The 18,823-nt window shown below is 41.6% G+C and overlaps 1 protein-coding gene across 6 annotated transcripts in view; it reads right to left on the bottom strand.

The window, feature by feature from the left end:
- Positions 1-18,823, bottom strand: part of elna (elastin a) — a 46,715-nt gene that overhangs the window by 18,646 nt on the left and 9,246 nt on the right. For all 6 annotated transcript variants that reach the window (XM_041046394.1, XM_041046396.1, XM_041046395.1 and 3 more), the window contains exons 2-8: positions 17,117-17,185; positions 16,133-16,180; positions 14,986-15,060; positions 14,591-14,617; positions 2,898-2,948; positions 2,615-2,686; positions 221-295 (exon numbers count right to left, since the gene is read on the bottom strand). In XM_041046394.1, the coding sequence (XP_040902328.1) occupies positions 221-295; positions 2,615-2,686; positions 2,898-2,948; positions 14,591-14,617; positions 14,986-15,060; positions 16,133-16,180; positions 17,117-17,185 (417 nt within the window). The remainder of the gene's footprint in view (positions 1-220; positions 296-2,614; positions 2,687-2,897; positions 2,949-14,590; positions 14,618-14,985; positions 15,061-16,132; positions 16,181-17,116; positions 17,186-18,823) is intronic.

Here is an 18,823-nt window from a genome sequence, read left to right as displayed (position 1 = left end):
AGCCCAAACTGGCTCTTTGTCAGGCACAGTGGAACTGATCTCGCTGACCAAGAGCCAGTTTGGGCTCCAAACACAATTGGGCTTGAAATGCTGTACTGTGCTTAAGTCCCAGTATGACTTTAGCCAACTAAAGTCTAACATCTCATTTTTAAAAAGCAGTACAAATTAAAATAATGAGAATAAAGGAGAAAACTGGACGAATGATGTGTGCGTGACTTGCCTCCTGCGGGCACTCCAGCTCCAGTTCCTGTGCCTCCAGGAACTCCTCCTGCCCCTGGCACAGTTCCTCCAGTCCCTGTTGGTACACAAAGTACCCAAACATAAACACAAAATACAAATATACAATTTCAGATTGTGCCATTCACACACTAATGAAAACCTTATATCATTAGTATTGTAAAGTTGTGCATCCCATGACCACTAGAGGGCCCTGTAATACTGAAAATGAATGATGAGCAGGTATGTGGCCTGTGCTAGACTTCACCTCCTCTGCAGGGAGCCAGATCCTCAGACTGACCAGTGGTATTGAGAGCTGCTAATCTGTCCCTACTAGTCTGTCATCACTGCATGATCAAAAGCAACATGGTCGATGTGTAATCTAATCAGGAGAGGCTGCCAGCACGCATGGCATTTGCCTTGCCTCATCAAATGCCTCATTTCTTTGGCTAGCCCCTCATGGAGGAAATGAGCTGTCAGCTTCACTTGTAAGGGAGCTTGGCAGCAGAATAAAACACACTCATTTATTTGTTTAAACTCTTTTTCATTTTTTAATCTTAAATTCCCCATACTTTGCCGGACAGACATTGCGCACTGCCTGTAAGTATGTGGCCTGGGAGATTTGGTGAGGAAAGGTTTGGCAAGGGAATGTTTTGTTTTATCTCTGCTCTTTTAGAGGAACGGGTTGTTATTTTGAGTGTCATGAAAAGAGAACACGCTGATTCTAAGGACTGAAGTTTTGTCATTGCCAACCAATACTTAAGAGTGGGCTCTTTGCCATAGTACAGACCTGGCCATGACTGGATCCTCCTGAGTCCATGCTTAATCAGCCTGCCTAATTTAAAGCAAATCATGTGCACATTCACAACACAGACCTTCAGGTCACGGAGGGCTCTGCTGAAGTTCAAACTGTCCGAGGTCTGCAGGTACATGATAAAAATGTACACGTGTTTGCCAAACACTGTTTTTCATGCTGAGTTACCATTAATGCGAAACATTCATTTTGGCTTTCTCACAATATGCAAGCATGCCGATCTCTCAAAGTTCTGAAAAGATTCGTGTCAGTATTCAGCACAGTTCGAGTTTGTACAGTAGTCTGTCATCAGGCCAAGAATCAGCTCACCTCCTTGTGGTAGCAGATGGCCTCCTGCACCTGTGGTTAGAACAACCCGAATTTCAGCAGTATTTGTTAAAATGGGAGGTTTAGGGAATAACCGGAGGCCTTGTCAGAATTAATGTCTTTTTTGTTGTTGTTGTTGTTGTTTTTTCAGCAATGATTTTAATGTGGGACAGTGCTGGAACCAAGCTGGATATTTGTCTGGTTGATACTTATGATTACTTCCTAGACCAGGCAAGAGGCAAGATGACCACCATAGCCTGTGTGAAATGATAGTGCAAGCAGTTAATGTGAATGACACCTACACTGATAACACAAGCTTCAACTTTGAACTTCCAAGCACTTTTTTTTTTTTAAACCACACAAACGGTAATTTAACATAAGGAAGAGTCTTTAAAATGGTACACTGAGGACATTCCACCTCTAGATGGATCTTTTACCACAAGACAAACTTATGGACCTTGAATTTGAGGAATTTCTACTGAAAGGTTGACACTGAGAGCGGAAAACCACACAATATCAGTGCAGCCATCAAAACAAACAACTCAAAACGAGCAAGTGGAACATAATTAGCGTCTCGAGCCAGAATTCCATCATTATTTGTTTTGAAATCAAGGAAAAAGTTCTCCACAGCCTGTGATCTCTTCACTTGTCTTTGTGTCCAATGGAAGCATCCATAAACAAAAGATGGCAGGATTCAAACCTACATCAAACAGCTGATGCACACATGCCTCGTACATTCTTATTAACATCAACATCAAATGTCTCATTCCTGCTGTATTCGGGTGTAACTGATATTTTCAAAATCATCGTTTTTGACATATAAAAAATACATGATCTGCTAAAGTGACAAAGCTCTGGTTTTTATTGAGTAAATTTACTCAATAAAAACCAGACCAGTTCCACCAGAGGTACAAGTCCGCCAGGGGACTAAGCCCTGCTATAGAGTAACTGATGCTAAATACAATACTTCATTATAAAAATCACCCTGTGTATTACAGGTGGGTGGTTAAAACCTGATCCTGCATCATACAATATTTAGATCTATAAATCATGGGAACTGCATGAGATGGAGTAAACCACACATGCATTAAGGCTCCAAAAGGCCAACATTTAAAATGACCTTGCTAATGGAATAAAGTTATTTCTTTCTTTCAAACTATTCATATGACACCCAGTCACACGGTCTACCTTACTTGTTTACTTACTTAATTAACTAATTAATTAACTTCTCTTTATGAGATGGTGAAGTTGAATCAAAGTTATAAAAAAAAGCTGTACCTCTTTTGGCAGCCTTCTGTCCAGCTCCTGGGAAAAAGCCCCCAGTGCCTCCACCATATCCACCATAACCACCTAAATTAAACACAGAGGCAAAGGTTTTTGAGTGTACTGGCTCATGGTGAAGCGTAAACTTTCAAAAGACATTTTAGACTTTTGTTGTGAAACCTAATTGTATGTTATTATACTAAGAACATAATGTTCTAACCCGCTGTCAATTAAATTTTACACTTGTGCTTGGACACATGACCAATTCCAGTTTCAGCTCCAGGCTGCAAGGACTCACCTCCTCCATGGACACCACCTCCAAAACCACCGACTCCTAGATTGCCATAACCTAGATGGGAAAGAAAATGACAGATGGGGCAGGGGGAGTCAAAAAGGAGCAACACAGCTTTCTTCACCATGGTTATAATGAGTTACTAGCAAATTATTCATCAGTAATTGCCCTTCAATGAAAATAACCCATCGCTCAATCTTTCATCAAAACATTTTCCAATACTTGCGAGTACCACAAACTGTAGATTAAAAAAAAAAGAAAAAAAAGAAAAAGTAAAGCTCATATGACACAATCATGTGTACTTAATTAAATGTGATCGAAAACACTCACATTTACTAAAGCCAAGGACTGCACCTTAGGCACAGGGGAAAGAGTTGACCCTCACTGAAGAAACATGATAGACATAACATGATTGTCTTCTGGTTATGCTGTATTCTAAAAACTGGAGGTAGCAGCCTGTTCTTTGTGAGACAAAAAGCCCTGAACTAATCCATGGGCGGCAAAAGCTTTTGGCTTGACTTGATGCGTGAATAAAGTCATATCCCAGCTTGGGTCTCTGCTTGCTGACAACATCAAAAAAAATGTGAGAAGAAGACAGGGAAATGGAATTCAATGCTCACCATCTGCACATGGATTGAGAAACACTGGAGGACCCTTAAAATTATGAGCCTTAAATGGGAAAATGGGGCCCAATGTACAGCCAATGTTCAGGATAACATTTAGGGAATATTAAACTACATTATGTAATTATGTTATGTTATCTCTGCCATAAATCTTGAAACTCAAGTGCCATTAGAGGACTTAATTGGAAAATAATTTTAGCAGAAGGCTTGCATTACTGGGATTTAGTGGCTGGTGTGAACAAAGCAAATAAACAGTGAAAAGAAACTGCTACTTTCCTACAGGAGCCAAGAATGGAGCCACGAGAGGATGTCAAAACTGTCCAAATTAAAATCAAAAAAGGTAATTTAATACAATAGCAAAACTATTTACCTTTTACCTATAACTCTCCTCAGTGGAGTATATGAAAAAAAAAGTCTCAAAAAGTAAAAGAAAGTGGGATATTATTCAAATCTAGATTCATTAAGTTGAACGTAAGTACATCCAGATAACTGCTGGGATGATCTATGCCTATTTTCAAGGGCGAACATATGGAACTCCATATGTTTAAAACTTGTTGGTCACATGATTCTCAGAGCTGTATTTCTTAGAGTTGTATTAAAAGAAGCTGTGAGTTGAACAAGTTCCCCAATCAGACCCAAACATGCTGGAGTAATGACTGTTATTGAAACAGGGAGAAATTTGAACGCTGCCAACAAGCTAGTCCACCAAGGAACTTGTTTTCATCAATACTTGTAAGCCAAAAAATCTGGGGTGAGAACAACTAAGCATGGGAAACAAGCTGAACAAGGGGGAGAGAGACAGGGACACATGAGACCAGGGGGTGAGAGCTTGGAGTCAGTCCAGCAATCTACAGAGAGCAGGTAATGATACTGATGAGGAGGAGGAATGTGCTGGGAGAGACGGAGAGAAAGATGGAAGTGTGGAGTTTCATGACCTAGTCAAAACAAATGTGGGCACTAGCCTTGCCAAGAGCTTGGCAAACGGACTGAGCATGCAATGCGAGCCCAGACGCTAAGCTAAGCGTCCTTGCGATAATCCATCTCCTTCAAAGTTTTCAGCTCTATTCTCCTCGATTGCTCAACCCTCCCCAGACACACCTTGAAGTAATAACAACAGTAATCAATTTGTATATAAATCAGACTGATCTAGGGCTTTCCCTTTTCCAGTGTCTCTTGTGCTGACACGAGGAATCTTTATCATTTGTCTCAGTTTTATCAGTGAGCTCCACAAACCACAAAAACGTTAAGGAATTGACAGGAAACTGACACAAACAAACGAGTTACAAGATATATGGAACATCGCAGATGCTGAAAATCCTTAAAATGACGAAGCCTGGCTTGAAATGTTCCTTTAAAACAGTCCTGTCTGGTGTTGCCTCCAGATCACAGAACGTCTCGTTGGCCAGTCCAGTCTGAAGTGTATGTGATTGTCAGTGTGAGCGGTGGAAATATACAGCACAGTCTGTGCAACAGAGAGATGGTGCATGTCAGTGTAAGAGAAACGAGAAGAAAAGAGTGAAGACAGGCAGAACTGTGGAGACTTTTAGCTTATTCATCCATCATCTGGCCCACCTGTGCTCACATGTGCATGACCCAACCTGGCTCTGGCAGCCGTGCTCAGGGTCGACCAGCACCTGCCACGTTGAGCTCAGCTCTCTGATTTGAGATCAGGAGACAAGATGCAGACACGCAGCAGTCGGCCTGAGAGGGTGTGTGTGTCTGTATGTGACCATGAGTGCAGGCCTTGGGCAGACATAAGGTTTAGACAAGGAAGGAGGGAAAAGAAAGTTTAGTTTCTGTGGCTCTGACATCACTAAATGCTGGGAAAATAAAACTCTCTCAAGTGAAAAAAAATGCTACCCTGGAGGTTGGTTATTTTCATGGTCAAAGTGAGAGGACACGCTGACAAAACACGGTCCTTTGTTGGTTTGGCGTTCATCCACTGATTGTATTTCTGAGAGATGGAGGGTAAAGTTTTTGTACAAAAGCTCTCTGTTTAGCCATATTTACACCATCTTGTCAGCTCAAACAAGCCTGCTTTTGTTGGACTGCCATTATTACAGCGCGTCAGCTCACACAAATAGACCTGTCTTAGCTCACACATTATTGGAAGTCTACACCAATGTTGTTTGTTGTCATGAACCACACACATGGAAAGTCTGCACCGTGACCCTGATATCAAATCATCGCTTTTCTTTGGTGCTGCTCCCAGTATTTAGTTGATTGCTGACAAGCTGAAGGATTTCTGTACACTAATGTAGTGGCTAATTTTTCTCCGTGACCCTCAAGGCATAGTGGGAAGCCCGAGAGACCACTTGAAACCTCAACTGCCTTTGGACCTTGGACAAAGGAACCCTACAAAAGGTCAGTGCTCTGAATACAAGATGGAAGGGACAGAAACCCAATACTACACAGGAGGGAGGATTGGGGGGCCAAGGAAATTGGAACGTAAGTGATGCAGTACTGCAATGCATCATAGTTTCCTCCATTTAGGTTTTTGAAAAAAAAGTGTGACAGAAACATCGTTTACTAGCCAGTTTCCATTCAGAAAAGACCACTGGCTTTCACAACTGTGTAGGGACAAGTGCACCAGCAGGTTGCTGAGGTGAAATCTGGGATGGTGTGGCAGTGAATGATTGAGCATCACCCAACAGCAGTTATTCATTTGTGGTGGCTGGTTTGGGAATGATCTCAGTGAGGGTACACACACACACACACACACACACACACAAGTGAATGCATGTCTAGACCTCCTCCAACAAAGAAGGGGTCTTGTTTTCAAAGGAATGAAAATGTGACGAGGGACAGGCTGCCATATTCACTGCCTCCTGCTGCACTGTGTCATGTGCATTGGCGTTTAAAATGAAAAAATCTGACACTGGAATAAAACTGGCACTCAGACAACATTGTCACAGTCACCAGTCATGTTCTCAAACTCGGGTCCAGTACAAGTGGTGGATATGAGCCAGTGTGAACAGAAATATCTGGTTTCAATCTCACCACTGAAACGTCTTGCTCGTTCTCCACTGGGGTTAGGTAAGGTAATCCTCTGTTTCAGAACCAGAGGAATACAACAGACATTAATCAAAACATTGTCTTAGGCTTTCAGTCTCTTTCTCTTGCTCTTGTTCTCCTTGATTCTTCATCCTTTTCTCTTTTCTCTCGCTCTTTCTTCTCCAAACGGTATCTAAGGGGTTGCGTTGACCAGACATGAGGTGTTAATGGCAGCATCCAGAGGAAGCCAAACGTGAGAAGTGAAAGATGGATTTGCTCGCTCCTTTCCATCTCCTCCCTTCTTCTCTCCCTCTCCCCTTCTCTCCACTTTGTGAACCAGCTGGGCCTGGTGAAGGGTTTAATTTAAGAGTGCAAAGAATTCCATGGCAGAGATCCACTGTAACTGACGGCAGACGCTCGGAAAGCAGACTTAAGAGCTGGAGCTCTGGTATGTCCAGGAAATTTTTTGCGACTTGTTTCTCATCGTATTCTCTGTTTTAGCCCATATTTATTCCGGCAAGCGGTCTAAGATCAAAAGTTTGTTAACTGGTGAGAAAATGACAGCTCACATATCTCTTTCCCAGTGTAAATTGTCTCTTTACCAGTGTTGTCTTAGTTGGAAACCAGTGTATGTGTAAAAATGACAGGAGAGTCACAGAAGACTGATAACTTGTGAGACAAATGTTCAGCTAAATGCTGGATTTGCTGTAAAACCATCAAAAGCCACAAACCAATAAAGAGTGATTGCAAGAAGCACAGAGGCATGCTATGGCAAAACAAATGCAATTTTCTTTAATGTGATGGAAAATCTTGACGATAACTTCACCCTCAAAGGCTCTCGGGAGGTCCCCAGAGAATCAGCAGTTTACTATGATGGACAGGCAGATTCTGTTCTTCGGCTGTGGTCCCATATAAAATTTCACTTTGAAAGCTAAGCCCATCATTATATCCTTCACTATCATGACACCAGATTTTTATCAGTATCAAATTATCACACTGTTGTACTTCCAAGTTGGTGGACAGATTGCATTCTTACGAGGTGACGCAGGACAAGCTGGATGAAAGCAGAACGATGTGAGGTGCTGTAGTGATTCCAGATCGCGTGAGACAAGTGGACACACCGAAGCTCCCCAAGCTTCCTCTCCCCCCTCCCTCTCCTGTGACCTCCCCTGCTCCTTGTCACTTCCAGGTTCTCTGTGCTGTCAGTCACAGGCACCAAGCTGTGGGAAGCGGGACTAGTCACATGTTGGACTAATTAAGTATGCACACAGTCACACCAATACACACACTCTCTCCCTCGCTGGCTAGTGTGAGCCAGCCGACGTTGGCGGCAAGCCTTTTATTGTTTTCGCTTTCCTTTTCCATGGAGTCATTGACACTATCAATGAGAGGTCCCAAAGTCTCAGCCTCCCTCTCTGCCAGATGACCCCAAGTGCAGAACTGTCAGAGCTCCTACTGACAAACAGGGAAAGGGTCTAAGGTTGCCTCATTCTCCAACATCTTTGCTTTTGGGGCAGCGCCCAGGTCAGAATCAGTGCAATAAAACTGGACTTCCAAACTGCTACGTTAGTGTGGTTAGTCATTGTTTGTATGGGTGGTCATGTTTTACTTTTATAGGCGACAGTTTCATCGTGCTACAAAGAGAAATGTGCTCTGTTTCGGTATGTGGTAAGCACTTAGATTGATGAAGCAACTTTACCTAACTTTGGAGGGTCCCACCAACCCACGCACTTGGGCAACAGAACACACACATCATCTCTGCTGCGTTGAACGATTCTTACAAATGGCTCCAAATTAACGGCAACTGTAAAAGTCACCATTACACGCTATGCGGATTACAAGCGCTGCCACCGTGCCAGACCAGTTTGCCTTGCCCAGTGACATCTGCGGCTCTGTCTGACCTCAACAGTGCGAGTCCTTGTGAGTCTCTCACCTCCACAAACACATGGCTTGTTTCAGATACATCTGTGCAAAGACCATTACTGCTGTCCTTTAATTCAAACTGTGCTAATTTGCACACTGTGCATTACACCATGTCCACTGAGTTTGTGATGTCATTGTTTATCCTACAAGTCTTACAGAGCAGAAGACGCAATGCTATAAGCTTTCAAGTCGACCAAACATTTCTCCCTTTCGCTTGTTTCTGTGAGAGTTGAGAGCCTCTGCTATTCTACTTTTCATCCACTTCTAAAGGAATGTCACAGTTTCTCTGCCAACACTAAGCCCCTTAATATGTCTGAAGAGTATCCCTAACCCAGAGCTCATACCATCGCCCATTTTAGCTTGGCTCACTCTCACACTTACAGCAAGTACAGTAACACGCTGCGAGCATTGGGGTGTACAACAGGACACAGAGAACATGTACACCTTGAGAAACCAATTTAGTAAAACTGCTCATTTCACCATCAGTCTGTTCCATGTGTGGAGAAATTATGCATAGGGTGAGAAAACCAGTCAACAAACGCAGCCTGTGGCCATGGTATGTAAAGTTGGCCAAGTGTGTTTCCTCTCCCAGATGGTCCACATATGCATCTAACTGCTATTCCACTGAATACTTTTCTGACAACTCAGGGTTGAAAAAAGAGACTAGTGTTCGACAGGTTGGCTAAACTCAAAACATGCAAATTGAAACACTGACGTTAGATTCACTGAGTCGGCCTCAAAAGCATTTTCCGAGTTCCCCTGTCATTAAAAAAGGCTGTGATCACTGTGCAGCCATCTGAGGCATTTCACTGTGACAAACATATGGGATACTCTACAAAGGAAAACAGTTAGGGGAGAAAAACTGTGTCACTGACAGTGGAAAAGCTGTTCATCAAATTGTACATTACATGCATGCTGAGGTATTGCTACATGCACTAATACGTGAGGATGTCTACAAGGCCTGAAGGTCCAAAGCTTAAGTCATTAAAAAACCATTCGTCTTCACAAGTGATTTAGTCTAGCACTGAGACCTGATAAGTTCTGAGAAATCATTTCTAAATACAAGCATTTAAAAAACTAAACCATAAATAACCAGGGACACCTTTTGCAGTCACTATTTTAAATGAAATGTCTTTTAAAAGATATTTCTTTAAGGTGAGTTACAGCTTAAAGCAACACTTCCGACAGCATGAATCATCATCAGCCATGTTTCTTAGTTTCACTGGCATGCCATGTGTCTAAGTATGTACCTTCCACACCTTGTGCTGCGCATACTGATCAGCTACAGCTCCCCTCACCCATGTGGAAAACACACTGTACTTACAAAACTAATAATCCGCTGTAAATGCAAATCTCAGCTCCTCTACTAATTCAGACAACATCATTGTGGTTTGCTTGGTCAGCTGCAAATGCACAAATTAGGCCGTCTGATCTAACAGACTTGAGTCCACTGCTACCAGTGAATGCAACAAGATTGTTCAACCAGTGTCTTCATGGACTCTTAGGGAAATAAGAGCAAGAAATTTCTCCATCGCTATGTAAACAACACTTAGGCTATCCTTGCCAGATGGACAAGGATAGCGGTCCGTGCTCCAGACCCACTGGCAAACGGAGCAGGGGAGAGGTTGTGAGGACATGCCAAGGGATGGCTCATCAACTAACACAGTGAACATGGGAAAAAAAAATAAAAATACATTGGTGGTAACATGCTCACTAGAGAACAACTGCACAATCATGACACAGAACAGGCTGGTGAAAGTGAGCTGTTACTGAGTCATAGTGAAAGTATTGGTTCAATGTAGTGGAAAATACCACAGTTAGAAAGTGTAATGTGTGGCATGCGTAACTGATTAGACACCAATAAAAACTAATAAAGCCCTTATCTTATCTCGCTTTACTCTGCTAAAAATTTAATTCTCGAGATGAATTAGTCAGATTATTATGGACGCTAATAGCAACATCTGGTGACATTATACAACAAAAATTATTTGGGGAGCAACAGGCAACAAGCTGTGTTGGCCGTGTGTATACAGGGTGGGCTGAGTCGAGCGTGGGGGGGGCGGTGTGGGGCTTGGTTTAAAAAAAAGTTTCCTCTGCAGACAGTTCAGGTTCCAAGATATTGAAAGCTTGGCACAAGGACTTGGTGTAGGACAGAATGAGGGGAGGAAGAGGAAAGATAGGTGGGTAAAAACAGAGGAAAGGGACATCTTTTATAGTGTGTCTGAACAAGCAGCATTTAATTTATGGTGGGACCCTGGGAGGGATTCTGTATGTCCCCAAACCAGTGTCTGGATACCTACCCACATACGAAGACTATACCTATTTTCACACACACTCACAGTCATGCACATTCACATGCAGATGCTTCCAGTCTCTGACAGCTCAGAGGACAGGTCTGAGCTCCAGTAATGAAAAACATATGTGCTCCAGGAGACTGAACCTCCTCCAAACTCATCTTCTTTTGGCTAAACACTTTCATCCTCACCTCAATCTATCAGTCTCCTTTCTTTCAGCAAGCTCTCTAAGCATGTGTGTTGCATGAATGAATGTGCATATGATGTTTTGTGTGTTTGTCAGTGAATGATGGTGTATGCGTATGACATATATACAGTATGTTCGCAAGAGTTATCAGCTCTTTCCATCCTCCTTGCTTCATGCTGTCTCTTCCCTGTCCTCCCCACATCTATTCTATCTTTCCACCTCTCTGCCTTTCCTCTGCTCTTACTGCTCTGAAGCAGACAAGTACACCTAGTGCTTCTTCAAACAATGACCCTGATATGAACCAGAAGGCTCGAACCAAAAGAATCAGGTGTATGTACACATATTCTTCAAAATGATCCAGAGTTTGTAGTTTAAAATGAGTGGGTGGACAACCACCTTCAAAATAGAGTCAAGTGTTGTCCACATGCTGCGAAAACTCGAGCAGGTTGGCCTGTTGTCACAGATATCACAGAAAAGGATCCAGGATTTCACAACACTGTCAAAAAGAACTCACAGAGACAAGATGCTGCATTGACCAGTGTAATCCATCATCTTAAATTGTACGTGTATTACATTTTGTCCAAACATGATTTTATCGTCCATCTAAAATGTTGGGACTATTTTCACTATTTTTCCATTACTTCAAATTGTTATGTTTATTCAGTGGCAATCAAGAACCAAAATAGGGTTGAGGAAAGAAGTGAGGACTAGGCACACTCAGCCACCAGTTCATTTGGTACACTTATCTAAAACTAATGCAGTTTAATGCAACAGCCCTGAAATAAATCAGACCATGAAGTCATTATGGAGACTGTGGTTTCTGGTGCTGTTGAATTGTATTCCAATCTAATGTTAGGTTGAGTAGTAGGCTCATATTACCAGGCGCACAATGTCATTTTCCTTTGGTATTTTGGCTTGTTGGCCATGGGCGGAGCATTGAGGGTCAACTTTCTTGAGCTACTGTTGGACCCGACAGAGAGCCAAAACCTTTTTGCCTGGTTGTCTTTTTCAGAGAACTGTTAAGCCGACTACCTTCAAATTCATTTCCTTTTGGACCAACCACAAACAACCAAACTAGTACATGAACGACCGTGACAAACACCGTTTGGACTGGGAGCTTGTGGTGCCTCTGCTTGAGCTTGCTGCCGATGCCAACTTGAGGGAAGCCCCAAACAGCCCACTGCCAGCCAGCCTTCAATTTCTCTCCTTTAGTCATTGCTGTTTTCTTTCACATACACCTCCCACATACTGTATGTGTCTAGACACTAATAAAGAGCTGGGTGACAGTCATGTACTCATGTGGACCCTCACTGATAACAAGGATGGACAAAATATTTAAAACACAATGGCAGCTGAAGTGCTTCATCCATCTAGTTTTTGATATCTTTAATACAGGCAGAAAAATGCTAAATGAAACTGCTCACAGATTCTGACTGCTCATATAACTTTTTATTGCTCTAAGTTCAATAAAGGTGTTGTGTGACATTGCTATTGTCAGTTTTCAGACAGCGAGAGAAAGTTGGGACAGACAGCATGTTGCCTTCAATTTGTATTACTCCCTGAGAGTCGACTGTCAAGCTAAGTATGGACACAAACTGTAGATATCCCACCCACACATCTTTTCTCAACCTAAACCAGACAGCTGTAATGGTACGATAAAACTACCCCAACAGCGAAAACAGTAACCACCATGTTTCTTGTTAACTCCCCTCACACTGCCTGAAAGTGACAAGAGGCTAGCCTACAAAAGCCAAGTTTTGGCAATCACACCATGAGTATTGAATCCACCTTTGCTTGAGGGAACACAGGAAAGGAGATGGTGTCCAACAGCTGTTCCTAAAAAGAAAGTTCCTCTTTCCAGCTTTCAGTGTATTGTCAAAGCTGGATGCTGACAGGCTTCACAATTAGTGTAACATTTACAAGGCCTTGCATGAGCTACGCTGCAATTCACTGCAGTCACGCTACTCACATAGCCAGCTGCTGTTCTCCATTACTGGCCAAGCAAGGTGCATATCTGGGGAATGCAATGTCACTGCTTGGCTCCCACATAAGAAGGAAAGGCAGCTCTCTTGGTGTTTGTGTGAGCTGTTTACCGTTTATCATCTCTATGGCAACATAATCCTGTGTTATATATTAATGGATGATTAAAAAAAAAAAAAAGATCAATGATTTTTCATATGCTGGTAGCAAATATGGCACAAGGCAAAAAACTGACTAACTGACGCAGATGGATTCAACCTGCCATAGCGTGAGGTTTACCCACCGGTGAACTTCAGATGTACTGTATTTGTGTAATAATGGACGTTTTATACTTATGCAGAGAGTTCTCATATCCAAATTTGGATCGGCTCAGGCAAATATTCTTCTGATGGAATGGAAGTCTCTGACAGGAAATGTTACCACTGATGGAAACCAACATTCAGAGATTACTGAACATTGTGGAACATTTTACAACCCCCTAGTGAATTTGAGTCTCTCCTTTCATTTCAAAAATGTGTAAAACCATAGCTGACCCCGAGCTGTTCACTCTGTGTTAAAGGTTCTCTTTTTTTCCTTCATACAATGGAGATTAGAATGGAATATAGAAAGGAGCATCCAGACCTAAATTAAAAAATGTTTTCTCTGTAATGTAATTTCTCCCATGAATGCCTGGTGAGGTAGAGGGAAAACTTGAATACAAAAGCTAGGGCAATATTTCCCAGGTAACGCTCTGCTGATCCCAGCCAAAATCAACTTCCACCAAATACTGGATATTAGGTCATTTTAACAAAATGGCTCTCCAGCAGCAGCTCTTGTTTGAGGGCGGGGGTGTCGCACTCTGGAGGGACCCTTCTGTAACGTGTTCCATGGGTTATCAGGACTATAAGACGATTGCTTGGTTCCTTATCTTTCTAAACACATAGAGGTAAGCTGAGATTGTATCAGCAGTGCTTACGGAAATTAAATGAGGGCTAAACATTGCTAAAGCACCAATGCAGCGCAGACTGAAATACAGCAAAGGAAAATATTTACAGTACGGTATCGGAGAGAAGGGCCGTGGTACATTTCAACACGGAGGTTTCCAGATATTGTAAAGGTCTAACATTACAATAACATTAATCAGTGCCCTGGCACCATTGTTTGGCCACCGCCAATGGCTATTTGCACTCCACCAGTCATCACTCAATAATACAGCAGAGGTGTAGGAGTGGTAGAATCTTTACGCGGTCCCACCCAGACAGGACAGCCCAAACAGCTGCCGAGCCAGTGTAAACCAACTCTGACGAAAACACTGGGTTGATAAGAAAAACTTGGCGACAACCAATCAAAAGCCTGTTTCTCTTGAGCCATGTGCTGGTCTCCATATTCAGCTGGTGTGCAGGCATTCTATACAGTCTATACATTAACATACTTTATCCACCCCATAACAACACACTCTGTTTCCTTCCTTTCAAGGCACTTCAACATTATATGTGATGCAGAGGAATGTTCCATGTTGTAAAAGAAATCTGTTTGCCTACATTGCAATATCACTTTACAGCATTACTGTATAATATACACTGAGCAGGGACAGAACTACATCTTCAAAATATTACATGAAACTGTTAACTGCTTCTTTTTTTCCACAAGACAATGATATACTTTACATATATACAATTTCAGTAATAAGTATGTACATGCATACATGTTCCATCTTACCTGGTTTAGGGGCCTTTCCACCTTGTCCTGTTGGATGAAAACAGGTGAAAAGATGAGGATGTATGTGAGGCTTAGCTATTGCCCTGTAATATCAAAAACTAAGGACCTGCAAACCCGGGTTTTAAACGGTTTTCACCTTTTCAAATATTGTGAAATAGACAGCTACAACCTTTTTTTTTTCTTCAATATTACTTTTACTTCTTCTGCATTTTCACCTTTATTGGACATTAGTTAAGCTGAGACAAAAAAAACCCAAGGAGGACAGAGGGAACTGCAACACGCAGCAAACGTCCCCAGACACAACTGAAAAGACAAAATTGACCCTTTAAGGGGCATTCATGCCTGTTTTTGTTGTCTGATGAATGAAAGAAACAAAAACCAAAATGTGTTCCTACCTGCAATGCCGAAACCGCCAGGCCCGACACCTGCTGGCACCAAACCACCTGGGCCCACACCTCCATAACCCCCGACTGTCAGGGATGAACAGAGACAGCTATGATTATGATATAATGATGATGATTTATCTGCATCATCCGCAAACAATGTTCATGTCATGTTGTCATGTCCTCATCATCATAATGCACTGTTAAGCTCTCGACTGAGGTTGTGTGAGAGAAATGTGTCACAGGCCGCAAATTTCCAAGCCTCGAACCTCATAACGTCTTCCAATAAACCGGCTTAACAACAGTGGTTGGCCCCAAACACATATTTTATTGCCACAGCAATATCCTTAGGATTTAATTATTCTTAGCTTGTGGTGGTGTGACAAGGAAGTCTCACCATGTGTTTCCCACAGATCTGACCAAACCAAAGCTGAGTGTTGACAGGGAATTTGTCTTTAGAACTACAATCTGTTTCTTCTTGTTTTTGTTTACATAAAGTTGACGCTGTTGGGCGCTCCAACTCCAACATAACTTATATAAATCCAACTCACACTGACAGTGTAAAAATGTCACAGTTTAAAGGTCTCATCATATAACTTCCCCCTGTAGGCATGGCTTCAGTACTCCTAGCCGAGCCTGAAGCCGAGGCGGGACACTGCCTACGCGTGGTGAGGGCAGAGCTGAGTGTATCGACTATGGATGTGTAAAATGCCAAACACAAGATAGAATATCTGTGGGTGTGCATTAAGACCAGTGGAGGCCAATGGTCATTAGAACAAGCAATCACAGCCCTGAGAAAGCAACACTGCTGTCATGACTGAGAGATTAGTATGTGAACAAAATTTAATTTACAGTGAGTTCAAGCAAAAATTTCACTAAGGAACCTCTGCATTTAATTTCAGATCAGCCTGGAACAAACATAAATAAATCATCAAAGAATGAATTAAGTGATGATGAGGCAAAATATATTTTTCTAAAAACTGACTGATTTCTAAACAATTTACAATATAATTTTCTACATAAAAACAATTTTAGTTCCTTGTATCCAAATCCCTGACACATTAGTGCGTGCACCGACTCGTGATAAACCAGATGTGATCCTAAAAAATAAATTTTATACATGGGGAAAATTCATAAATCTAATGTCTCTTCTACTCACCTGCAGCCTTAGCTGGTTTATAGCCCTGGGGGACTCCTCCAGGAGACCCTTGTAAAACAACAATCATACAGAGTATTGAGTTATGGTATGTCTGCATGTACTGATGTCATGGACAGTTTTTTGGCTCAACAATTCATCACTACACCAGCTGACTTTCATCTTACTTTCTCTCAGGGCACCATTGTGCCATCTTATATTCCGTATCATGATGGAGCAGTCGTCATATGCTGCACACCATACGTGTACATGTATATGTATGTTTAGTCAATAATTTCTACCAGACGCTGACTCACACTCAGCATGATTATACTGCACAGTTCAAAACAAAATGGGCTGCAACAAAAAATTGCTTGCACACTGGCACATATTTGGAACTTTTTGCACAACAGTTCTGAGGAACTTGAACATTTTTCAGTAACTGTTATTTATTAATGTTTAGCATGAAATCCAAAACAAAAAATCTTTACAGTATGAAAGGAAGAATTATAATGATCCTTTTCATTTGAGTAATGGAGGAGTCAATTCATATGACTTGAAATGAACAGAAAAAAAAAATAAAATTTTAATGTGACAATAATCAGTTCCAGGAAATCTGCATTTCACTGCTGTTAATGAATTTGTCTTATTGTGAACTTTGGGCTTTAATGTGAGACAGTATCGCAGGAGGGAAAGACAATGAGAACCATTTGAAGCATTAATGATACATGTTAATGTTATGCACACATTTATAATCTTTTCTTTTGACATTAACTACTATATACATTTTGTAACTGCTTGAAAGTAGCTTTACTTCTCAGTTTCAGGTTCACATTCAAAAATTTTTTTTTTTATACCAGTGTTTTGTTTCAGTAAAACCCCTGGTCTACAGTAGTATAATTTCATTGTTATACCTCTGCTAATGATAAACAGACTTTGTTTGTTGTGGCTGCAATCTGGAATTTTTTTTGTGTAAACTGTCCAGACAGTCACTGGAAGCTCTGTTACCTGGAAAGAATCCAGTTCCTGTTCCAGTGCCTCCTGGTCCAATGCCAGCACCAGGTGGTAAGTACACACCTGGAACACAAAACAGAAAAAAAGCAAAAAGGTCATCACCCGCATGTGAGATACTAACTAAAACAGTTGTCAGCCATCAATTTTTTTTTTACTGCAACACTTGCATTTCTAAACAATGACCCCATTTATTAGACAAACATTCTTACACATTCATCATCTGTGACCCAGACAGCACAATTAAAGCCTGTCCTTGGCATACACATCTGTCCCAGGTCAGAGCAGGGATGGGGCGCACAATGAAACAGGAACACAGCAGCTCCAGCCAGAGCCAGAGTGAAACCAAAAAAAACAAAAGAAAAAAAAAGAAAAGAAAAACTTTACAGGCTTGATTAGGAGAAAATTCCAATTGTTTTCATTCTGATGAGGTACTGCAGTTGGAAATCTTCTTTCAGAAAACTGCTGTAGCACTGTGGACACCGTCAACCCCCACCTAGCCTAATTTCTAGCCTGTTTTCTGGCTGCAGCCCAGAGTAACTCCTGAGATGGTCGTTCTGGATCCCAGACACAGTGGCCTCATGTGTGGAAGGAAGAACAACAGAAATAAAAGCAAGGAAAAAAAGGGAGGGAGGTGGGGGGTTGAAAAAATGACTCCAGTTGTTCTGGGACGACAAACAGCTAAATCCAATGGGACCAGTGAGCTAAGGCAAAAATTAAAAAGTTATATTTTTTGAGGGGAAAACCTGGTTTGTATCACTGAAATGGAGAGATTAAGGCTGCAGGACCACAATGATTATGTTTAATGGTTCTTACATGTGTTGGGAGGCCAATTAATTTAAACCACATGTCAAAGGCGCTCATGTGTTTATTAGCGAATACTGTGTGAACACTGTGTCCACTGAGTGCGGCCATTAGGGGAAGAACATTACAAGGTATTACTGTCCGATCTAGTTGAATGAAAACTCATGTCACATGACACTGAAAAATGGCATTGCACCGAAGAAGGCTTTGACCTTTTCACTAACAAGTTGTGACATATTTATTGGGTTTGTGCCACAATAACATCAGTTTGTTCTATTGTAAGAAAATGAGAAGTCAGTGCCAGTCAGCGGAACAAACCATTGAAGTGCAAAGACCAGAAACATACTGTAAGAATCAACGGTTGGATGGGTATGTGAAGATATCGTAGCATATACAGGATACTCGCAATATTTGAGAATTAAAGGAAAAAAGTGTGGGATGACTGGCTCATAAAGAAAATGAACCATGACGTAAGATGTTTTCTGTCATGCCTTCATGTTGGGTGAAAAGTTAAGTAAATCTGAAAGTGTACTGTGCAGAATGTAAAAGTGTTGATACAACCGTGAACTGTTTATGTTGAAGCTAGCAAGGACAACACTGTCATATTTACTTACATACTCCAAAACTGCTCTCAAAATCTGATTGGAACAGGGTAAAAACATTTGTCTGCTTTTGTTTGAGAAAAAAAAAATCTTTTCTTGACTAAAAATGGTCATGTGCAATGCAGGAGAATTTGCCATATCTTTTGTTTGTTTTTTTCCAGTGCCAGTGTAAATGAGAACAGTTATTGTTCTCCATGATTCCATGAATGAAAAAGTAGACAGAGGAGTGAGAGGGAGGATTGGGGAGCTGGACGATGGTAGGACTGATCAGATTTCTTGAGGTTTGGCCTTGTAATAC

Source organism: Toxotes jaculatrix, chromosome 9, assembly GCF_017976425.1.
Source record: "Toxotes jaculatrix isolate fToxJac2 chromosome 9, fToxJac2.pri, whole genome shotgun sequence".
Lineage (NCBI taxonomy): Eukaryota > Metazoa > Chordata > Actinopteri > Toxotidae > Toxotes > Toxotes jaculatrix.
This window is presented reverse-complemented; position numbering and strand designations above follow the sequence as displayed.